This window comes from Grampus griseus (genome assembly GCF_964374135.1).
Source record: "Grampus griseus genome assembly, chromosome: 8".
Classification (NCBI taxonomy): Eukaryota; Metazoa; Chordata; class Mammalia; order Artiodactyla; family Delphinidae; genus Grampus; species Grampus griseus.
The window spans coordinates 106,086,741-106,110,856 of NC_139002.1; the positions used below are offsets into that span (position 1 = coordinate 106,086,741).

Genomic DNA, 24,116 nt, shown 5'->3' on the forward strand with positions numbered 1-24,116 from the left:
ACCTCCCATGACGCCCCCTTTCCACCCAAGCCCCCAGGCACGAGGCTGGACACTGGACGGTAGCAAAGGGTGTGATGCATCCGCTCTTGTCCTGGACCCAGGAGCTGGTGGGAAGAAAAGAGGGAGGGTGGGGAGAAGGGCATCGCCCCCAATTTTCCCTTTTTGCACTTTGACACGGGAAAGGGAGAAGTGTTTGGGGCAAGCTGAGGGAGACCCTGGTGGGGGGCAATCATTTGGGGCACAGACTCTCGTTCTGCTAGTCACGTGGGTCTCTGGGATGAAGCTGCCTCCAGGCTGCCCCCGCCTCCTGGGGCACCGTCCCCTCAACAACTGTCCCTCTCCAGAGGGGTCGGCCAGGGGCTCTCCGGCTGCAGTGTGGCCTCCTGGGGGAAAGCAATCAGACCTGCCGTGGGTGCAAGGCGACCCGAAGGCAAAGGCCAGGGGTCAGGTGCCGCCCAGGTGCCACATGGAGGACAAGGCCATCTCATGACCCGCGGCCAGCAGGAGCCGGGTCAGCAGTGGCAACACAGTAGACTGCCTGCAGCCTGCAGGGATGGAGGGGGTCAGCCCGACATCTGGTGGAAGGTGGACCAGGGGCACCACCCTGCAGCCAGCTGCTACCAGCACATGCCCAAGGACCAGCCTGGGGCCACAGGGTCACACAAGCCACATCCCACCTCCTGTACTAAGATACTGTCTTAGGGGGAGGAGGCTGGGAGGGCGCCCCTTCCCACCCAAATGGGAAACATGCTACCCACCTGTAGAGACGATTTAGATAATTAGCATCAAACAGGCCAGGGCTGAACGCTAACATCTGCCCTCTAGCCAGAACATCCTCCCCAAGCGAAAAAATTATGTTTCATCTTCCCAGCTGAGTTGCATTGTGAGATCTGGGACATGACATTCAGTGGGGGAGCCTTGGCAGGTAGGAAGGGGACCCCGAGAGGGTGAGACGCAAAGCCTGCGGGGCTCCCAACAGCTGGCCAGCCAGGCAGGCGGCGTCCAGGGCGCGGTGCTCTCAGACCCCCGCCTCGTCGTTGGTGCCAGTGGAGAGCGTCTGCCCCTCCTCCAGCTCGGGCTCCTTCCACAGCGCCCTGCGCAGCATGGGCCCCCAGGGGCTCCCGCAGGCTCGGCCGCCCCGACTGCCCACCAGGAGGTAGATGACCGGGTTGGCGCTACTGCTCACGGACAGGGAGAGGCGGGCGAAGCGACTGAACAGAGTCTTCATCCGCTGGGGCAGGTCCAGCCAGTAGAGAAGGAACCCGGAGACGCCGAGGGGCAGGACGCAGACGAACACCAGGACGGAGGCCAGGATGGCCACGTACAGCCGCGTGGGCCGGCGCCGCTGGGAGCTTCTCTGCACCTGCGTGCAGAGGGTGAGGCTGGCCGTGGCCATCGCAGGCGTGAAGGTCCCCGTGATGAGGATGCTGACGATCAGGTCCACCGTGAAGCACTGCCATTCGTCCCGGTGCCAGAAGCTGCCGCAGAGCGAGGCCAGTGTGCTCAGCAGGAGGGACGGCGCCCAGAGCGGGACGCACACCGTGCCCGGCAGGTGCCGGGGCCGGTGACACTTGTACCAGACGGGGAGGAGGACAGAGAGGCAGCGCTGCGTGCTGATGGCCGTCAGCAGGCTCAGGCCAGCCACCTGGGCCACCACCTCGTGGGTCGGCCACGTGGCCCATGTGGGCCATGCGTGGCCCATCCCCTCCCAGTGGGATGCTTTCTAGGCTGAGCCTGGAGGATGAGGAGGTCGGCCACGGCCAGGTGGAGGATGCAGACTTTGTAGGGAACCCTCTGCCCATGGAAGCCCAGCAGCCAGACCACCAGGCCGTTGCCCATGATGCTGCCCACGCAGGTGAACATGACCAGGGCGCCCAGCACCCAGTGGGCCGTGCCCAGCACGTGCACCCCGGGGCTGTTCCAGTTTGCTGCCAGGGTCTGGCCGCTGTTCAGAGTCTTGTTCATCCTATGGAAGGGAGATAGACCAGCGTGAGATTCTGTGTTGCTTGGAGCCCGGGGGACTCCTGGGAGCCCCCCACCCAATTTTTCTCTTTCAGGACTCTCACGCTGGGTTCTTTTTGCAACAGACCATGACCCGTTCCCCATGGCTCCCACCCTGCCTGGATCTGCCAGCAGGTCCACCACTGCAGATGCCAAGTTGTTACAGATGCCCTTTGTCCCAAAATCTTCAAATTCTGAGAATTAATTTTTTTTTTTTTTTTTTGGTACGAGGGCCTGCCTCTCACTGTTGTGGCTTCTCCCGTTGCAGAGCACAGGCTCCGGACGTGCAGGCTCAGCGGCCGTGGATCACGGGCCCAGCCGCTCCGCGGCATGTGGGATCTTCCCCGACCAGGGCACAAACCCGTGTCCCCTGCATCGGCAGGCAGACTCTCAACCACTGCGCCACCAGGGAAGCCCTGTGAATTAATTTTTTTAAACTGGACCTCAGGTGCAAAGAACAGTTTAGTTATACCCTGACTTTATGGTGCACCAGGATCATCAGGCCACTGAAAATCAAATAAAATCATTTATTGGTTTCAGTTACCCGCTTCATTCCATCCTCTTTCTCCCCTCCCTTCCCACACCTGTTCTAACCTGTTTAACATACGTCCTTAGACATTTAATTATCTTTCAAAACAGGTGGTTGCCCATAAAGTATTTTTAATTTACATAAATGTTGAGATTTAGAATTTGTGCTGTTTTTTTGGTTTTTGTTTTTTTTACTCAACAGTATGTTTCTAGGATATTCTCATTTATACATGGGACTGTTTTTGAAGTCTCCATTCTGTGTCATTGGTTTGTCTGTCCCTAAAACATCAACACACTGTTGTTGTTTTTAAAGTATATGTGGCAGGGCACTTCCCTGGTGGTCCAGTGGCTAAGACTCTGTGCTCCAAATGCAGGGGACCTGGGTTCCATCCTGGGTCAGGGAATTAGATACCACATGCCGCAACTAAGAGTTTGCAAGCCGCAGCTGAAAAAAAAGATCCCGCATGCTGCAACAAAGATCCGGTGTGCCACAACTAAGGCTACGTGCAGCCAAATAAATAAATATTAAAGAAAAAATAAAGTATATGTGGCTTTGTGTGAACCCCCCAGGGTTTTTTAACTGACAGCTACTAGGTAGCTTTTCTTTGCCAGTTTCATGGAGTTTCATCCTTCTATGCCCAGCCTGATTTTCCACCAAAGACTCAAGGGGACCCTCTGCAGATTTTTGCAGTTCTTTCTCTGAGTAGCTGGCTCCCTTCTCTCTGATACTCCATCTCACAAATTCCAGCCACTTCAATCTCCCCAAAGTCTGACTTCTCTATCTTTAACTCAGGGAGACCACCATGCTCTGCCTGGCTTTCCCCACTTCCTGTACCACTGTCCAGAGAGTAGCTCCAAGCAGAAAGCTGGGGTGATACTAGAGCTCACCTCATATTTCTCTTGTCTCAGAGATTGTAATCCTGGGATGCCTCTTGTCCAGTATCTGCAAACAGTTGTTTCTTATGTTTTCTTTAGTTTTTTGGTTGTTCACAGTGGGAGGGCTAGTCTCGTACCAGTTACTCCATCATGGCTACAGGATATCTTCCTGTTGATTATTGATGGTGTAGAGACACACTGATGATTTTTGTAGTTTTTATTAATCAGGCAAATGACCTCATTTAGTTTATCATTTCTATCACTTTGTATGTTGAGTATTTTGGTTTTCTATGTAACTGTCCTCATACCTCTAATTTCTTTTTCATGTCTTATAGCACAGCCCAGAACACCTAGCATTATGCTGAACAATGACTGGAATCAGGCACATTTATCTCTCTGCTAATCTTAAAAAGAAAATGTGTCTAATGTTTCTCCATTAGATATGGTATTTGCTCTAAGGTTTTGGTAGTATCTTTTATCAAGGTGAGAAAGTTCCCCTCTTAGTTTTTTAAGAGTTTTTTTAAATAAATGAATGATGAAATTTATCATGATTTTTTCCTGTGGTGTCTACTTAATAATTTTCTCTTTTTTCTCCCTTAGTCTATTTATGTGGTGAATATATATTGATACATTTTCTGGTGTTCATTCATCCTTATATTTCTAAGATAAACCATTTCTACTTTGCTGTGTCTTTTTCTTTTTTTAACCTCCTGTTGTTCTGATTTTATTTAGAAAATTTTCATCTGTGTTCATAAGTGAAATTGGTCCATAATTTTCCCTTCTGGTGCTATCTTTGTCTATTTTTCATTTCAAAGCTGTAAGGTTATACTGCTTCATAAAATGACTTGGAGAGAGAGTCCTTTTTCTCTACCCTCTAGAACAATTTGTGTCATGTAAGGATTATCTTTCTTTGAACACTTGGCAGAAGGTAAAACCATCTGGTCTGGTAATTTTTATGTGAGTGTTAGTGGATACGCATGGCTTTGGGAAAAAAAAACCCCAAACTCCAATTTATTTAATATTTTAGGTTTATTTAGATTTTCATTCTCTTCTTGAGTTAAAGTAAGTAAAGTTATTTTTCTAGAAAATTGCTCATGCTTTCTGGTTCCACATTTATTGGTATAATACTTTACATGGTATTCTTTTACAATTTTTAAAACCTCAATTCTATTTGCCATTTTAAATTTGTGACTTTGCTCTTTTTTTTCTTTATCAGTTTGCCAGAGGTTTGTTTTCAAGAACTATTATTTAAAAAAATCAACTCTGTTGTTTCTTTGCTTCCCATTTTCTCAGTTTATGCTTTTATTTCTTCTGCTTTCTTTGGATTTACCCTGTGATTCTTTTTGCAGCGTCTTGTGTTGAATTCTCTGGTAATTAATTTTCAAATGTTCTTTTTCTAATAGGTATTTAGGGCTATCAATATGCTACTAAGTATTTCCTTAGATGTTTCATGAGTTTTGATATGTAGTGTCTTCATTGTTTTTGATATCTAAAATTTTACAAATTAAAACCATTTAAAACATTTAAAATTTGAATTTTAAATTTCCATAAATTATTTAGAAATACATTTTACAATACATGCTTTGGCTGTCTTCTCATTATTGGTTTCTAATATTGTGTTGTGGTCAGATAATGTGGTCAATTTTTTGGTACTTGTGAGACTCACTTGGTAGCATAAGAGATGGCCAATTTCTGCATATTTATTTATTTATTTAAAGTCTTTATTGAATTTGTTTTTTTGGCCACGAGGCATGTGGGATCTTAGCTCCCTGACCAGGGATCCAATCCACATCTCCTGCATTGGAAGGCCAAGTCCCAACCACTGGACCTCCAGGGAAGTCCCTCTGTTTACTTTATTAACTTATTTGATTAAGCTTTTAAAATTGCATTGTTTAAATGATCTGTATCCTGATTAATTTTTTGTCTTTTACAAATATTAACCAATTATGATTGTAGTTTGTCATTTTTCTCTTTCCTTCACCTATTTTGAAACTTTGTTAAGTGTATACAAGTCCAAGAATATTATATGATCTGGTGAATTGTACCTTTTATGTAGTGACCTTCCTCATCTTTAATACTTTTTTAGCCTTAAAGTTTATTTGATCTGATATCAATTTTTAATTAATGTTTCCTAATCTCCCTATTCATTCCGCATGTGCTTTGCAAATACGAGACTGTCTTCTACAGGAATAACGTTACTTCTTCTTATGCGAGACCCACTAGGTTGCCAAAGTTTTGCTACTCATACATTTGGCATTGACTTCTTTTGGGATTTCAAAGGATTTCACTGGTCCAAGACTTGGATTTTGTTGAATTTCTTTTTTTTTAAATTTTTAATTAAAACAATTTTTGGCTGCATTGGGTCTTCATTGCTGCAGGCGGGCTTTCTCTAGTTGTGGCGAGCGGGGGTACCCTTGGTTGCGGTGCGCGGGCTTCTCATTGCGGTGGCTTCTCTTGTTGCAGAACAGAGGCTCTAGGCGTGCGGGCTTCAGTAGTTGTGGCTCGCGGGCTCTAGAGCGCAGGGCTTCAGTAATTGTGGTGCACGGGCTTAGTTGCTTGGCGGCATGTGGGATCTTCCTGGACCAGGATTCGAACCCATGTCCCCTGCATTGGCAGGCGGATTCTTAACCACTGCGCCACCTGGGAAGCCCCTGAATGTCTTGGCTTGGAGATTTGGTGTAAATTGAGATTCTACACCTGTGAATGGTACAAATTTGGGGCTTTGATTACTCGAATTGGTGTCCAACTCCACCCACCCTCCACCCAGCCCCCTTCCCTTCCCCTTCTCCCTAAGGCAGGCAGAAGGTCCTAAAGACATTGGGGTGGACATTGCTTTCTTTAAGCAGCGGGGTCCTCCCAGGTTCTGGCCTCATGGAGTTCCCCCTGATCAAGCTCTCTCCTCCTTATTTTGCCCCAAGGCTACCTCTCAGCCCCTCTCCCCTTCCTCGCCCCAGCCCCACCTAGCTCCTGCCCCCGGAGCCTCTACCTGTCTGATGTACCTTGGGCCGTCGGCATCAGCTCTAGTTGCAAGTGTCCTGGGGCACCTGGAGATTTCCCTTCCCGTCTTCCATCTTTCAGCTCTGTATTCTATGTGGGTGGGTGGGAGGAGATTGTTTTCTCCCACATTTCTTTGTAGCCACCGTGAGAGCGTGGTACCATGTTACACAGATACCAACCTCCAAAGGTGCCTTGTGGCTACAGTCAGAAGTCTTTCCTTTAGGTTCAACACAAGTTTAAATAATATTTAACAAATTTATACTATGTGCCAGTTACATAGTTCTATAGAGAGAGAACACATACACATACATAATAGCATATATACATATACGTGCACACACGACATATACCTACATATAGCACACACAGCACGTGTCATATATATATCAATATAAACATACGACATACACATATACAATAGCACATATACATATAGATAAACATATAGCAAACACATATAATAGCATATATACATACAGACAACATACAAATACATATATAATCATAGCACATACACACATAGTACATGTGCACACACACACAACATGCCCAGACATGGATATACGTGTACACGTGCACACACAGAACACATGTACAACAATGACTCTGATGGACAGAGCCCGTCCTCACAGAACTCACAGTTGGCAGGAGGTAGGGAATACACAGTTAGACAGTTACACCGGCCGCCGGGTACGGAGATGGACTGGGGATGGGGGGTAACTAACAAAGTGGGGATTCGGAGGCTGGGTGGGGCTGGGAGGTACTGAGGTCCGAGGGCAGCTGGGAGAGGCCAGGTGGAGGGGGTGCCCTGAAGGATCAAATGAGCCTCCTCCCAGGGCTCAGACGGGCATTCCCCCGGCCTCTCTTCAGCCAGCGGGACCCCTCCACCATCCTAGGCCACTGCTGCTGGGCTGCTGCCCACAGGGCTCCGTGAACACACATCCACTCAAGCCACACAGAGTGAGCTGGGCTGGGCCGCTCTCCCAGGAGGGGAGGACAGGGTCCTGCCCCTGCTGAGTGGGGAGGGGGGAGATGCACACGGGCCGACACCTCCCACCCCACCTGCCCCTGCCTGCTTCTTCCTAGCATTCGTCAGGTATCCACCTTGCAAACGCTGACTGAGGGCAGACGGAACCAAAGCTACTCCAGGTCCTGGGGGTGCTAGTGACAAGAAGACAGACACTTGCTTCTCTCCTGGGGTTGAGGTTCTGAGGGGAAGTGGTCGGTCAGCAAGAACACAGCTTCTGACGCGGTAACTGTCACAGAGACCGTGACCGCGGTTATGCAGGAGTGTTCATAGGACTCTCACAGATAACAGAGCAGGAGGAAGGGGTAGAGTGGGCAGGGGTGGGAGGGGCTGGTGGTTCCAGAAGACCCCTCCAAGGGGGCGGCAATCAGCAGCAGAGACCCCCCCGAATGCACTGAGGGGCCAGAGGTGGAGTCAGGGAGTGCGGGTGGCTTTTTGAAGGGATTTGACATAATGGGTAGGTGGGTGGGGAGGGCAGAGAAATGAGACTTGGAGGCAGAGGCTTTACTCACTTTATTTTATTATTATTATTTTGGCTGTGCCGCACGGCATGTGGGATCTTAGTTCCCCGACCAGGGATTGAACCCGTAACCCTGCAGTGGAAGCGCAGAGTCTTAACCACTGGACCACCAGGGAAGTCCCTGGTTTTACTTATTTTAAAAGAAGGATGTTATTGCCTGTTTGTATGCAGATGGGTGTGATTCAGCAGAGAGGGGGAAGCTGATGATCAGGAAAGCTGCAGGAAGGGGTCCTGGGGGAGGTGAGAGCCCACAGGACCGGGTACAGCCCAGGGATTGGCCCGGCTGGGAGCTGGGGTGTCAGCCCAGAGGGGAGCAGAGAGTCCAGCCATGGGTACAGGACACGAGGTGGGAAGATGCAGCTGCTCTTTTTAAGGTATCTTCTCTTTCAGCGAAAATAGAAGGGAGATCAAATATTGGGACTGAGGGAAAAAAAGAGGGCTGAATGGTGTCGCCCCCCAAATTCATCTGTTGAAACCCTAATCCCCAATGTGACTGTATTTGGAGCAAGGCCTTTAGGGAGATAATTAAGATTAAATGAGGTCATAAGGGTGGGACCCTAATCCAGTAGGAGTGGTGTCCTTTTAAGAAGAGATGCCAGAGCGCGCTCTCTCTCTCTCTCTCCCCACCTCCCTGTCCCCCACCCCTCTGCCATGTGAAGACAGTGAGAAGGCGGCGGTCTGCAAGCCAAGAAGAGAGCCATCACTTGGCACAGAATTGTCTGGCATCTTGATCTCAGGCTTCCAGCCTCCACAACTGTTAGAAAATAAATGTCTGCTTTTTTAATGCCCTCTGTTTGAGGTATTTTGTTATGGCAGCTGAGCAGACAAATGCACCCATGAAAGGAAATAATGAATGATGAATACTTCCAAATAAAAGTAAACCATATGTACACGGCTTGCTGTTAATGCCTGGCTTCACCCAAGTGAGGTCCCCTGTACAGCAGGGGGAGTTTGTATCTTGGTTACCCCTGAGTCAGGTCCCGGCACACAGTGGGCACTCAATAAATGTGGAGTGGCCCCTAGACTCAGTGCTATGCTGTGTGCTCCCGAGACACCCTCGCCCTCCTTCCCTTACACGCTAGTTCAGCTGACGTGTCTGCCGCCCAGGCCGGTCTGAGTCCAACTTGATCCCTCTCCACTGCCCCCTGGTCCCCAGCACAGTCCCTGCAGGAGTAAATGCTCACTCGCGGCTTGTTGATGGTTTAAAATATAGGATCTACGAGTTAGCGTTCATCTTCCTGTCCTCGAAAGGCTTGTGTGAATTTTTATCTATTCCACGAAAGACTTACGGAAATGTGTTATTTCCCACTACTCTTATGCTGCCGTCCACTTCTTCTTGTACTTTACGCCTATACAAAATTTACATAGATTAGATACCCAGTCTTATTTTTTATTTTATTTTTTTTGCGGTACGCGGGCCTCTCACTGTTGTGGCCTCTCCCGTTGCGGAGCACAGGCTCCGGACGCGCAGGCTCAGCGGCCATGGCTCACGGGCCCAGCCGCTCCGCGGCACGTGGGATCTTCCCGGACCGGGGCACGAACCCGCGTCCCCTGCATCGGCAGGCGGACTCTCAACCACTGCGCCACCAGGGAAGCCCCAACAGTCTTATTTTTAAAGATTCAAATGGTAAAGAAGAAAGAAGGTTTTGCCCTGGGTATCACCATTTACTGTGTGATTACATCCTTGAAGGTTTTTTTCTGTGCATTTCCATATACAATTTTTTTTACATAAATGAGAATAAATCACCTGGTTGTTTCATAAGCTGATTCTTCAAAAACGAATTGTATGTCTTCTCCTTAAATCGTCTTCCCCATGGTACCTGCCTGTCTCACCTTTGTCCTGGCTCTGCTATCACCATTGCGGGCGGCTCTCCAAGTGGCAGGCACCCCAGAGGGTGGTAAGCACTCGTCACCCCTTTAAATACTTTAAAGGTAGTCTTCACTAGTTCGTTGTTTTTAGGAGATGAGGTCTTGGAGAAGCTGAAACACTTGCCCACGTCATCCAGCTGCACCTGGCAGGGCTGCACGCTTACCTGGGGCTAGCAGGGGCTCACCTGTCACTGGCGTGGCCTCCTGCTTCCACCCGGAGAGTAGAAACCAGGGGCTGCTCCCCTGGTTCCCCGACGTGATGCTCAGTCCTTCAGGGAAGGTGGCAGCCCCCTCCTCGCTCTGCTTGGAGTCTCGGCAGCACCCCTTTGCCCCGAGGCCCCAAGTCTCTCCTGCCCCCGTCCCGGCTCAGCAGGGATGCTCTGAACTGTCTTCTGCTGCCCCCCACCCTGGCCTCAGAGACGCCCGGTCCCTGGGGCCCCCAAAGAACGTTCCCCCGGCTCCCTCTGAGAAGCGGGAAGGGGAGCTTGAGGTATAAATGCACGAATGGCACGGGCCTCACCCCCTGGGAGGCCTGCAGAGGAGCCAGCTGAGGGCTAATGGGCCTGGCCAGGCGTGGCCTCCCCAGCTCCCCGCCTGGGGGACGGCTGGGCTGCAGGGGAATGGAGCATGAGACTGGGCACCCACGAGGAGCGATGGGAGGGTCACCTCTCTCCTACGCCCTCCCGACAATGCCCCCCCTCCTGAAGGCCGACTGGGACGGCCGAGGCGACCTCAGAGCATCAGTGGCCCCATCGGTGGGGGGTAGCGTGGGGCTCTGGAGGGAATGGGGGCCCTTGTGGGCTGAGAGAGGCCAGTACGTCCACGTGGTGGCGCTCTGGCTGATGTCCTCTCCCAGCGCTCTGCTTGGGGAAGGCTCGGGGGGAGGGAGCACCGGGTCTGGCCTCCAGGACCTTGTTTCAAGTCCGAGTTCTGCCACCTGTTAGCTGGAGACCTGGGCAGTCTCCTCAGGGGACCTGAGTGTCCCGGTGGGATGACCACGAGGAAGCCCCACTCTCTGCCCGGGAGGCAGGTCAGCTCTGCTGCCTACTCCCAGCGCGCCCGTTTTCAGGGCTCTGAGGTCTCACAGAGGTCCTTCAGCTGAGGCCAGAGGGATGACTGAGCCCAGAACCGTGCCCAAGGGCTAGAATTCCACGGACCTGAATTTAGATTCAAGGAGAGTGACTCAGCAAGGAATCTGGGCTTGGTTAACAGCTCACGGAACTGACCGAAAGCAAAGAAACCAAGCACCACGAAGGCGTCCAGAGGGCAGCACTGCCCAGAGCTGGTGGCAACGGCTCGTCCTGTGGGACCAACAGGAAGTGGTCTCTGGAGGCGTCTTACCTGCTTCCAGACTTCCACAGGTGTTGGCGGGATGAAGTTCCTTGCGGACTGTTGCACTGAAGGCCTCAGCGTGTTGCCGGCTGTCGGTCAGAAGCTACCCTCAGCCCCTTGCTGTCGGGCTCTCCCCAGTATGGCAGCTTGCAACACAGCAGCTTCCTTCCTCAAAGCCAGCTCGGGGGAGCGTCTGTTCACAAGCTGGGAGTCACAATCTCATGGAGCCTAATCATCTTTGCTCCATTCTGTTGGTTAGAAGCAAGTTACCTTGTCCAGCCCACACTCACGGAGCTGGGACTACACAAGTCTGTGGATACAGGAGGTGGACTGTTGGGGGCCATCTTGGATTCTGGCGACCATGCTTATTGGCCAATCAAGAACCTGCCTCGTTGCCAGTCCTTACTACTTCCTGTCCGGCGTAGAATATGCTATGGACCGCTACCATTGTGTGCCGTTTCTGTTCTCTCCTTTTCCAAATGGGATTAAAAAAAGATCATAGTTTTCCTTTCTCCTGTCCACTGTGAATTGTGTGTCTTGAGAGTGGCCATCTTCATTTGGGTTGGAGGGATGGTACCCGTCGCTAGGATTGGGAAGTGCCTCTGGATCTGATGGAGAGAGATGCAAATGGCCCACAGATCCTGGGCTCGGTGCTGGGGTATCAGCCTCCAGATCTTCCCTGCTCTAAGCCTGTTGGGTTTTGGTGAGGTGGGCATCCTCCTTCCTCCCCAGTCTGCCCCCCGCTCCAGGAGAGGGCTGGTGCCTGGGGCCTGGCCAGTGAGCGTGATGATTGGGGCCTCTGCCAGAATTATCAGGAAAGGGATGCTCTCTTTCTGCTGGGATTGCTGAATTTGTCGAATATAAACCAGGAACTGCTAGTCACCTGCTGTTGAGTTGATTCACTGGGAATAAAGGCAGTGCAGATAAAAGCAGAGATGAGAAACGGAGAAAAGAAAAGTAACTGAAGGAACATCATTAGGGGCCCAGATCCAGCTATGTCTGAATTGAAAATCACTTCTGGGGGCTTCCCTGGTGGTGCAGTGGTTAAGAATCCGCCTGCCAATGCAAGGGACACGGGTTCCATCCCTGGTCCAGGAAGATCCCACATGCCACGGAGCAACTAAGCCCGTGCGCCACAACTACTGAGCCTGCGCTCTAGAGCCCTCGAACCACAACTACTGAGCCCACGTGCCACAACTACTGAAGCCCATGTGCCTAGAGCCTGTGCTCCACAGCAAGAGAAGCCACTGCAATGAGAAGCCCACACACCGCAATGAAGAGTAGTCCACGCTCGCTGGAACTTTCCTGGTATGTGAGTCAGTGAATTCCCTCAAACACATGCATACACTCCACCTACACCACCCACCCCTCCACCAAAACTAGATTAAACTGGGGTTTCTGTGACTTGTCACCAAAAGTCCTGGCTGATAAAAAAATCTGCTTATGAAACTAATCTGTAATCTAGAATTTAGAGAGGCATAAAGCAGAGATGAGTGGTTGCCTCAGGGTGGGGGCAGAGGCGGGAGGACTGGCTGGATGCGTTAGGAAACTTTGGGGGAGGTGATGGAAATATTCTTCTCTGGGGGTTGGAAGCATTCTGTGTATTGATTTGGTGATGACATGAGCATATACACATGTGTCAAAGATCATTGAGCTACATATTAAATGGATGTATCTTATTGTATATCAATTAGACCGCCATTAAATCAATTACAAAGATTTAAAAAAAAAAAATCTGCCTGATTAGGGAAGGCTTCTTCTGAGTTGCCAGGAAACTTGGCGCTGGCATTCTGACTCACTGAAGCAGAGTTTTCCATGAGTTTTAATTTTGTGAACTGTGTCCTGTTGTTTTCTCCAAACCCCTCCTGGCTACTCTCCAGCCCCCACTGGCTGAGAATGTAATATTTTTGTACTCATGTTCTCAGTTGTCCTGGTTCTGGAAGATTCTGCAACACATATGCAGAGCTCCCCAGCCTTGTAGCCAACCTGCTTAAGGGCACACTTCCTTGGGCTGGAGCTTCCTCCCAAGCACTGAGAGGCTGGACCCTAAATGGACCCATCCCTCTGTCTTGCCTTCTAAAGGAAGCCTTTGGTTCCCTAGACAGAGGAATCTTCTTGTCTGAGGGTTCTGAACCAAGCTGTGCAGAAAAGATCTTGGGCTGCAAAATTCTGGCATGCAATACAAACCCCAAGTTATCTCAAAACCATACTGGTAGGATGTTCAGGAAAGCTGGGCGGATGCCAGAGAGGCATTCCATTTCCTCTTATTAGGATGGAAGATGAGACAGAAGAGGTATCAGCTTCCAGGCTGTTCACTGTGCCGTCTGTTGAACACGTATGCCTTCCCATCCCCCAATCCATTCCAGACATCTACAGCCTAAAACCGGGCTGTCCTCTCCTTTGGTCTCTATTGACTGTGTAATCCAACAAGGCCGGTCCAGGGCGTCCTTGGGCGGCGATGGGCTTGCCCTGTCTACTTCATGCATCACCCCAGAACCCCAACTCCCAGTGCTTTGCTGATGGGAAGCACAGAGGTCAGAGGCCTGAGCTTCCAGGGAAACAAGAAAACCACTGTGTGATGATGCCTGGGGCTCCAGCCAGGGCCGTCCACCTTGGACGAGGAACGCCATTTGTAAGCACTGGTGTCCACCACGGCCGCTGACAGTCTGTACTGCAGAGCCCTGTCCTGAAGATTAAATGAGATTCGCACGTGGAGCTCTCAGCCCAGGGCCCACTGAGCATAGTAGGTCATCAAGAAATGACAGTCATTGCCCTGATGAGCAGTGCTGGTACTGGCTCTTCCCGAGAATGTCCCTCTTTCAGTGGCCGCCCTGCGCCCTGACCGTAGTGTGTGCGACGCGGAGCCACCGCAGACCGAGGTCCCACGGCTCATGGGTGGCGGTCCCTGGCCTCCCTGAGGCTGGCTCTGGCTTTCCAAGTTTGACCGTGTGTATCCCGTGTGTACCTAAGAGTGTGTTTCCCCACTTGCTCACGTCTGTAGAGACAGCGGTGACAGGAAGTATGAAAACGTGGAGAGCTCTGTCCTGCCCGTGGCTCTCCCCTCCCTCACGTCCCGTTGGGGGACGGGGGAACAAGTGTTGTTTCTTTGTCCAGCCGCCTAGAAGCTGCCTGGTAGGTACGGGACTTCACTCCCCGAATCACGATTCTATGACTCTGTTGACCAGCAGGTGTCAAAGGAGAATGGCTAGAGCCCTTGCCCCAGGCAGTTTCAGGGTGGAAATCTGTGATGTTTGGGGACCCTTGACTTCCTGCCTTTATGGGACACCCAGGAAGAAGGAGGCTTTTGGTCACCACGGCGGGGGGGCCCGGATATGCCGTTTTAGGGGCGTGGGGATAGCAGAGGCGCATCACCCCACCCCTGCAGTGGGCTCCGTGGCCCCTTCAGTAATTAAATACCAAAGGAGGGAGGAGGAAAGTGGTCGAGGGCCTGAGGCTTCTGCTTGTGGGTATGTGGGCCTTTTCCCCACCAGCAGCACAGAACCACTAGCACAGAAGCGAGGTGGTCAGGGCGTGGGCAGGTTGTGCCTGGACGCTGCCCGGGGGCTGGAGTGGCAGAAAGGAGAAGAGGCCTGACTTCCTAGCAAGACTTCAGGGAGAAAGGTCCCGGGGCCGGGAGAGGCCCCATTGCTGGAGTTCGCCCCCCGCCCTTCTGGGCTTAGCGTCTGCCAGGGGCACGTGTACGTTCATACAAGGCCCAGCCCTGTCCTGACCTCCAGGCCCTGTTAGTTGGTGAGGGCTGCCCACCCACCCACCGGGCCTGGGTTCTGAGCCGCGGCAGAGGCAGGAAGGCGCCGTCGAGCTCCCGGGTGGGGGTCAGCTCCCCACGGGGGGCTTGGGGCTCCTGAGGAAGAGGGGAACCCCAGGGGCTGGGATGCACTGCGCCCCGAGGAACCAGGCCTTGGATGGCCCCCTGGGGCACCTGCAGGCCTGGGAAGCCGTTCCGCCGTGTGGAGGGAGGCCTGCACCTCTGGGAGCTTTCCAGCCAGTGGTCCCGACCCCACCCCCTGACGCGCATCGTCAGGACCCCACTTGGTTTCTCAGGTCCCCAGAAGTGTCAGCTGTGGTGGCCTCCAACTCTGCTTTCCCGGGATTCTCTGACTGGTGTGTGGAGGAGAGGCTGGGGAGGGTGCACCCCAGGGGCTGGGAAAGGGGCGGGTGGGCACCCCGGCTTCATCACCCGAAGCTCCTGGAAACTTCGCCACTGGACCACACAGAGCGGTGGCCTTGCTGGGGCAGCAGCTGGGGCTGTGAGCAAAGGGGGCCGGGCTGCCGGGTGCTGGTTGTCAGGGCAGTGCACTTGGTGGTCAGCCGGCCCGACGGTGGTGCTGCAGCCCTTCTCCGCGATCACCAGGGCTCTGCAGGCAGAATGCCAGCCACCAGGCGGTACTGCCTCCTGGAGGGGCAGTTCCCTCCATCAGCCGCCCCGCCCACCCTGCCATCTCCTGGCTCTCCACAGAAGAGGGGCTCCCTGCTCCTGCCCCGGACCTGGACGCCCCTGCCCTGGTCTCTCCCGGGCTTATGCAGTGAGCAGTTTTCCCAGGTCTTCCCCCAAAGTGGCGGGGGTCCCAGGCTGGGCATCAGAAGCCCAAGATGGGCCTGTTCCTGGGGCTGCCAGAGGCGAGGCGCTGGCCAGGGAGCCGTCCGGCCCGGTTCTAGTGGAGGCTGTCTCTTGGGAGGGGCTTCAGCCTATGGCTGGGGGGTCGGGTAGTGACAGGCACAGGGACGCCAGCCCTGCCTCAGAGAGCTTAGGACAGAGAGTTCTGGGTGGGGCAGGGCGTGCAATATCGCCGAGGATGCAGCAGCCACCCCGGGGGTCTCTGTGTGGACACACTGTGTTCTTTTATTATTATTTAAACTTATTTATTTATTTATTTTTAAATAAATAAATTTTAAATAAATAAATAAATAAAATAAGACCTGCGTTGGGTCTTTGTTGCTGTGCGTGGGCTTTCTGTAGTTGGGGCTACTCTTCGTTGCAGTGCACGGGCTTCTCATTGCAGTGGCTTCTCTTGTTGCGGAGCACGGGCTCTAGGCATGCAGTCTTCAGCAGTTGTGGCTCGTGGGCTCTAGAGCGCAGGCTCAGTAATTGTGGTGCGCGGGCTTAGTTGCTCCGCAGCGTGTGGGATCTTCCCGGACCAGGGCTTGAACCCGTGTCTCCTGCATCGGCAGGCGGATTCTCAACCACTGCGCCACCAAGGAAGCCCGCACACTGTGTTCTTCATGGGCAGGGACTGTATTAGTAGCCAGCAGAGAGCCTAGAACCCAGTAGGTGTGATGATAACTAAGGTTCCCAGGGGGAGTGGGGGGGCCCTGGGTGGGTGAAAAGTGCATGGGGGTTAGCCAACAGAGCGTAGCGTGGGGACCAAGCTCACTCCGGCAGAGGAGTGGACACCCTAGCAGGAGAGGGAGCACGCCGGTGTGTAGACCGGCCAGCCGGGAGAGGCGGCACGGGAACTGGGGTACAGAGCGGGCTGCACGGGGGGCGGCGTGGAAAGGCTGCCCGTCTGGGCTTCGGATGCCAGTGGGGTCCTCACTGTGAGAACAAGATCACAGACAGGACAGAGGGCAGGAAGCCTTCCTCGCTGCGAGATAGAAAACGTTTATTGATATACACGTATTATCTTTCATCAAACTGGGCCACCGTGCTTGTAGGTGGGCTGAGGCGGCCAGGTAGAGCCAGTGCCCACTTTTGGGTGGGGCTATAGCCCAGAGACTGCCTGGACGGCCTTCCGGAGCCCCTCAGACCAGGCGGACGGCAGCTCAGACATGCCGGCTGGCATGGAGTCAGAAACGAGAGTGAGCCACTCAAGCCAGCCGACGGCTTTTCCTGCGTCCAGGCACTTGCCGTGCCAGAGGCTCCCCCATTTCGGCCACCAAAGGGAACATCATGTGCAGAAAGACTGGGCTCCCAGGCGGGTTAAGGAGAAGCGTCTCCCAGGTAGCACCCTTGCCTTGACAGGGCAGAAAGGAGACAGCTGGTGTCCCAACAGCAGGACAAAGATGCTGGCCCGACGGGCGATGGGCTGGCTGTTCTCAGGAGGGCTGGCTGATGGGGCAGGAGGTGGATGGGCTGCGTGACCCCCTCCTCTCCTTTCCTGGCCATCCTGGGGCGGGGAGGAGCCCCACACCCGGCCCACCGCCCGGGGGCAACTTCTGCCGTGGGTCACGGAAGGAGGATAGCTGAGGGGAGCCTGGTGAGGCCATGGGGTCTGTTTGGAAGTGGCTCTTCTGTCTCTCGGCCACCCCCAGAGCCTCTGCCCTGGGAGAAGGCGGCACGCGGGCGGGGAGCAGATTTTTCTCCTTGCACTCGGGCCCCGGGGCTGCTGCCCAACTCCTGACTCCTGCAAAGGGTCTCTGGAGGCCACTCCAGCTGGCCGCCGCCTCCCCTCCAGCAGCTGGCCTCTCACGAGGCATTCCCCGAGGCGCACTGCATCTCCATGGTGACCGTGTTGGGTGTGCTGCCCCCCGCCTCCCCCGGCTCGGCCCCGTCTCGCAGGGCCCGCTGGAAGACCACCCTGAGGGGCTCCCACAGCCGCTGTGACTTGTCCCTGCCGGCCAGGAAGTAGACGACAGGCTTGGCGCTGCTGTTGATGCAGATACACAGGTCGGTGACGTACTCGGGGAAGGGGGCCGGGATCTGGAAGACCCAGAAGAGGAACCAGTCGATCCCTAAGTAGATGGAGGACACGAGGAAAACCGAGACCATGGCCAGGATGACGTGGTTGAGCTTGGCCGAGCGCTGGCGCCGCCGGGCCCGGCACTCCACGTGCAGGACGAGCGCCAGACAGGGCAGCACCATGAGCGGACAGAAGACCAGGAACAGCAGGATGCCCAGGAAGGTGTCCACGTGCCCGCAGCCCGGCCCAGACGCCTGGCGGCCCAGGAACACGCAGAAGTAGCTGTGGATGCTGGTGACCAGGAGTGACAGACTCCAGAGCAGCGAGCACACCACAGCCGACAGGCGCTTGGGCCGACGGCGCCAGTACCAGGAGGGGAAGATGACCGACAGGCAGCGCTCTGAGCTGACGGCTGGCAGGAGGCTCACGCTGGTGACGAACATGCAGAGCCCCAGGATCCGGGACACCGCGCGGACGTAGTCGGCAAACGAGCCCAGGAAGCCCCCCGTGTTCAGGATGGAGAACACGGCCTTGCTAAAGAGGTAGCCGACGTCCGCGCTGGCCAAGTGCAGAAAGTAGATGGAGAAGGGGCTCCTTTTGATGGAGAAGCCGAAAAACCAGAGGACCAGCCCGTTGCCCACCAGGCCGCACAGACAGAGAAGCAGGAAGATGTAGTTCATGACGGCTGGCGGTGGCAGCATGGCGATCTGCGCGATGGTCAGGAAGCCGCGGCCGTAGAGCTCCGGGGCCTCGCTCACTCCCGGACACATCTGCGCAGGCGTGGAGGGGAGACACGCGGTGATACTGGCTGGGCTCCATCCCCAAACCCGCACCTGCATCCAGGTGTGCTGGGCTCCGCCCCCAAACCTGCAGCTGAGCCCAGGTGTGTTGGTCCTGATTACAGACGTGGCTCTGGAGCAATGAATGGGCTCCAGCTGGAGCAGAGACACCCTTGATCTGACATAGTGCTGCCATGCTGTGCCCCAGAGTCTGGAGCTCACAGCCTACAGGAGTGATAGTAAAAATGGTGAAAAGCATCGGTCCCTCATAAAGGTACCGGGTGGTCCACCGGCCAGAAAATGTACATGTTGTGCAAGATAAAGAAAAACTGAGGAAGCTTTCCATATCGAAGGAAACTAAAGAGACATGACTAATTAACGCAGGGCTGTAAGCGTGGATTGTAGAGTGGATCTAACCATCACTATAGAGGCTATTAGGGGGATGACTGGGAAATGGGAACGTGGACTATGTATTGTACCAACGTTACAGTTTCTGAAGAGGAAAATGTACCGTGGCTATGTCCTTGTTCTTAGAAGATACAAACTGTTTGGGTGCAAAGGGGTTTGGTGTCTGCAATTTACTTTCAAATAGCTCTGGGAAAGAAAGTACCTATCAAGAGATAATCAAGATTTATTTTTTAAAAAAAGAGATACTAGAGGGAAAGCACATGTGGCAACAGGCTAACGATTAATGAATCGGTGAAGGTGTATGCAAAGTTACAAAACTTGCAATTTTTCACACTGAAACATGAAAATATTTATTTTAAAAAACAAAATCACTGGTAAGTTACCGAAACAAAACCAAAGTGGACCCAGACCTATAGTGGAATCAGAGAGACCTGGGGAATCAGAGTTGGTTCCCTGCTGGGCCAGGGTGAAACTCTGGGTTTCTGGATCATGAGGGATCTGGATCTGGCCCGAGGGGGTCCCTAGAGGGCGAGACACTGAGGCAGTGGCTATTCACAGAGCTGTGTATTGTGACAATTGGTCTGGCCGTGTGAGTCCATCTGGCTAAATGACAGTCTTGCCTGCAGGGTCTGGGCTGGCATATAACTGCATGAACGTGGGCCATGTGCAAGAAGCTGACAAGTGTGGGGGGGGCAGTGGCAAACCGGAGGGCACCCGTCCTGAGCGAGTCGGCGGTGCCCTGCTCCAGCCGGTGGGCGCCCGTGGGACCAGCGGGCTGAGTGGCTCTTATTCATCCTTTTCCCTCTCCCCGGAGAAGCCAGAACTCGAGATGGTAATGTAAACTATCCTGATCTTTAAATGCTGACATTTAAAAAACACGCTGTGGGCCAAACATAACACATCTACAAGCTGGATTCGGTGCTCAGGCTCTGGATTTTGACCTCCCATCCCCAGTGGCGGAGGCTGCCCAGAGCACTGTCACTGCCCTGCTCACACCCCGGCAGACATCACTAATCCATCCCAGCACTCTTTCCCACAGAGCCCGAACCTGGCCTCCCCCTAATCTAAGGCCGGGTGTCAGTACCCATTGCTCATGACTCTCCCTCCAAAACCCAAAACAAAACTGAAAAACAAACCAGAAGGTTCTTGAGGCAGGACTATTCTGCCACTTTCCAGATGGGCCCCAGCTCCGGCAGAAAGCTGGGTCCCGAAAGACTGCTCTCTGGGCCTGACACCCCATAACAAAGGGAGGGACCTCTGGCCTGGCTCCGGTCAAGGGGACCCTGCAAGCAGGGACTGGAGGGTGCCGGCAAACTTTGGGGAAACCCCAGAAGGTCAGGGCATGGAGGTCCCGGTCACTACCCGGCATCCTATCCTCTAAATATATTTATTGACCCCACATCTGTCTGTCTGTCCGTCAACTCTCAAACCCCTGAGCTCGCTCTTTACTCAGCTTTCCTCTTCTCAGCTGGGGAGCAGACTCAGAAATTTACAAGATCCGGTGTCTAAACAAGTCCACGGAGGACCAGCGCTAGCGCTGGAGGGAACTGGGTGGCAGGGGCTGCATCTGACAGGTCAGATCCCTCAGTGCCTCTCGCAGGCTGGAAGAAGTCTGCAATCCTCCCCTCAGAGTCAGAGCGGGAGGGCCGGTGAGTCACTGGACGTGTGGCTGCCATCCCGGCCACACAGCACCTTGTACAATGCCTGCCCTGGAGCCTGGTGCCCTCCCTGGGCTCTGCCTTTTCTCCGGGGATTTCTGGGGACTCCCAAGCCAGTTCCTTCTCTGTCTCCTGTGGCTGCCATCTTGCAGTGGTCACCATCAGGGCTGCAGGCATGGTGGGGAAATGCCGGGGGCTGGGGTCCTGGCTCTGCCCCGACCACCGGACTCACCGCAGTCAAGCTACTACACTGGCGTGAGCCTCGTTTCCTCAAAGGTTGCACTTGGTAAACTCAGGGGTCCTTCCAACTTGAGAGGGTTTTTCCCGGGATTCAGGAGGGAATTCCAGAGTTTTCAAAGGCCTCAGAGAAGTAGGGGGCAGGAGCGGGGGAGGGCAGAAGGGGTGGGTCAGCCTGGTGGGTCCTCAGAGTCTCAGCCATGGCTAGTGCCTGGAGGCAGAGGGTAAACCGGGACTGACGGACCCTGGTGTTGGGCGACGCTGGCAGGGTGGCCCAGAGCCCCACGGAGGCTCGTGACACCAGGGCCCCCTTGGAGCCAGCCTCGCAGGGCCTCCTGGCAGGGCCTGGCCATGGGAAGTAGCTGACCACCCCGTCTCCCCAGGGAAGAGCTGACAAGGCCTCTGGAGGTTGGTAACAGATGCCCCAAGGTCTGCACAGGATGGGATTCGAGGGCGTCCGGTGACGAAGACACTGGGGAACCGAGGTGACCGGTAACCAGTGCCAGGCCACGTAGCCCAGAGGGGCCCTGCTGCCCGCCTGTCTGTCCCGAGCTAGAGGATGGGGCCTGGGCGGCAGAGTGTGTGTGAGAAGGGGGTGCTGGGCGGGGTCTGCCCCCTCCCACCACACCATCCTTCAGACCCGGGTCGGGGAGCTGATGGCGGTACTTGCCTTGTTCCTGTTGGTGGGATGGGTCTCCCAGGAGCAGTTTCCAGCCATCCCCAGGCCTGGTGAGTCCAGATTCCTTACGGCTCTGCTCACAGCTCACCGGCCTGTGCAACCCACCTGGCCAGGCAGAAAGAGTCACGTGAGGGCGGCAGTGTTCTCCCCTCCCTCGCAGACCCCTCCCCAGGCCCTCAGGGCTCTCCCCTTGGAGGGCAGGCTGATGAGCCATCCCCTGGCCGCCTTAGAGGCAGGGCCTTGTGGGAGGCACCGGGCTTCCTGCTGAGTCCAGAGCAGGAGGCATCTGTGTGCACCACTCCCTCCTTCTCCGGGGCCCTCATTCTCCCCGCTGCTGACACCCTAGGGACACCTCCTGGGGAAGAAGCCCCTCTCCTTCCCCGCTTGTTCTGAGATTTCTGGAGCCAGACGGCTTCTGGAGATATCTTTTATTTACCTGCACACATTTCTTGGACACCACCTTTGTGTCCAGCCAGGGGTGGGACAGGGGTTCAGTCCCAGACAGGAGAGTGGGGGAGGAAAGATCATTTCCGGCAAGGAGGCTTCCTGGAGGAGGAGGCTTTTGCCCGGGCCTTGTGTTTGTAACATGTTAAGGTGTCTGGTCTTTCCCCTACACATGCCTGGAAGGCAGGGCACCCCGATCGTTAGCATCAGCATCGCTGTCACCACCATCAACCCCGTGTCAGTGAGTGCCTGCTCGCTTACACCCCATCCTCCTGTTTGGTCCTGGGTACCAGCTATGAGGCAGGTGTAGTCACTCCCCTGTGATGAGGGCAGGGAGGTGAGGTCACCTGCCCAGGGCGCACCCTATAACTGCCACACACACTGCAGCTTTGCCGATTTGTGTACCTGCAGGACCAGAGCGGCTGCAGAGACAGGAGGGCTGGAGGCGGCACCAGCCTCGAGGCCGCTATGGTGGCCCCGGCTCCAGGCTGGAGCAGGGGCAGCTGGACTCGGCCAGGACTGCAGGTGGGAGGCCTGGGAGAAGTAGTGACAGGCCGGGGAGGGGGCGTCCCTGCCTGAGACCTGTCCGCCCTCCTCCGGCAGAGCTCACTGGTCCGCCTGCCCCGGGTGCACTCGAATTGACTCCGGTCCCCCAACCTGACCGCAAGCACCCATCCCTCCCACTGTGCAGGCGGGAAACTGAGGCTGTCAGCGGAGGAGGAGCCTTGCGGGGGCACAGCCTGGCCACAGGCTGCCGTGCCCCTCCTCCTCCGGACTCCCCCGGCATTCCATCCTAGGCCGCCACGCGCGCGCCCCGCAGCCCCGGGCCGGGAGGGCGGGGCCGGGCAGGCGCCGGTCATTGGCTGCGCGGGAAGGCGGTCCCCGCTCACTGCCCGCCCGTCTTTAACCCTCAGCCTCCCGGAGCCAGCGGCACAGGGCCGCCCGGAGCGGCAGCGGGCGGCGCCGGGGATGCGGACGGCGCGTCTCCGGACTGCAGCCCCGCAGGGCGTGGGGCTTGCGCCGGAGCCCCAGGTGGCTGCGCGTCGCGGAGGGGGGCGGCGCTTATGCGTGAGAACATGTGAGCCAGCTCGTGAGGCGTGTGCAGTGTGGGTTTGCAGACAGCGGGGGGCTAGGAGGTGTGCATATTACTGTGTACCTCCCACCCCTCCCCCGTGACAGTCTTGACTCTAGTTGGGCCACTGTCCCCATTGCCACGGACAGACCTCATGCTTCTGCACACTCTGGGGCTTGTCCAAGCTCTCCGCGTGCCTGCAACCCCCAAACTGCCTGCCTCTCCCTCACCCCTCCTGGCCTGGGATACTCCCCCTTCCACCCTCCTCTTCCTACACGTTCTCTGTCTTCTTGGTCGCCCTTCCAGACACCATCACCCCTAGGTCTGGGCCCCAGGCTTGGCCCCCAGGAATGTCCTGACTCTGAGAGCCTCTTCCGTTCACCTCTGCCAGGCTAGACCCCCAAGGACACACATGCCCCCAGGACAGCTGGCTGGGGCCTGCCCATGAGGTCCGACTGGGGCTGGGCATGTAGTGGTTATTCGAGGTGTGGGTGTCCCTGTGTGTCTGAGCCCTTGCTGTCCTGCCACGGGCCACCTGAAAAGCTACTGCACTTCCGTGCAGAGAGATCTGGAAGCCAAGCTGGACCCCACGTGCGCCATAGAAAGACGTGTGTGTGACATGTGTATGGGACGTACGTGAGTGCGTGTGACTGCGTGTGCCCCTCACGTCAGGATCTGACGTGTGACAGAACTAGCTTGGGCTAAAGCAGAGAAAAAAACCTGCCAGCTCAGCTCACTGCTGACCCTCCCCTCAAAGCACAAGGCCAAGGACGGGCCCCCAGCCACCTGTCTGCCGCCTCAGGAAGTCACCACCGCCCACCACGCCCAGCTCCAAACCCACCTGGGTCCCCGCTAGACAGGACTTTGCACCAAGAGGCCTCGGTGGGAACCGTCAGACTCCAATTCTCCTGTCGGTGTTCCCAGCCCCTCTCCTTGTCCCGGGGCTGCCGCCTGGGCTGGGTCTGAGAGCACTGGCCACGGGGTGAGCTTGTGGCTGTCATTCCCCCCAGACACAGGGGACACCTTTCAAAATGTCTCACGAACAGCCTTC

The 24,116-nt window shown here is 55.0% G+C and overlaps 2 protein-coding genes across 2 annotated transcripts; both read right to left on the reverse strand.

Moving 5' to 3' along the window:
- Positions 1–1,018: 1,018 nt before the first annotated feature.
- Positions 1,019–17,036, reverse strand: MRGPRD (MAS related GPR family member D; the record flags this gene model as incomplete). The annotated part of the gene is made up of 5 exons (XM_082660138.1): positions 1,019–1,645; positions 1,735–1,966; positions 14,924–15,012; positions 15,349–15,526; positions 17,017–17,036. The coding sequence occupies 5 exons, from the start codon at positions 17,034–17,036 to the stop codon at positions 1,019–1,021; spliced, it is 1,146 nt and encodes a 381-aa protein (XP_082516264.1).
- MRGPRF (MAS related GPR family member F) lies at positions 16,757–18,778 on the reverse strand. The gene has a single exon (XM_082660842.1). It carries the CDS (start codon positions 18,625–18,627, stop codon positions 17,575–17,577), a length of 1,053 nt encoding a protein of 350 aa, XP_082516968.1. The 5' UTR covers positions 18,628–18,778; the 3' UTR covers positions 16,757–17,574.
- Positions 18,779–24,116: the final 5,338 nt, after the last annotated feature.

What these genes read in the sequence shown, in the direction of transcription:
- MRGPRF (XM_082660842.1), bottom strand. Translation starts at nt 18,627, where the DNA reads ATGCAGGTGCGGGTTTGGGGATGGAGCCCAGCCAGTATCACCGCGTGT.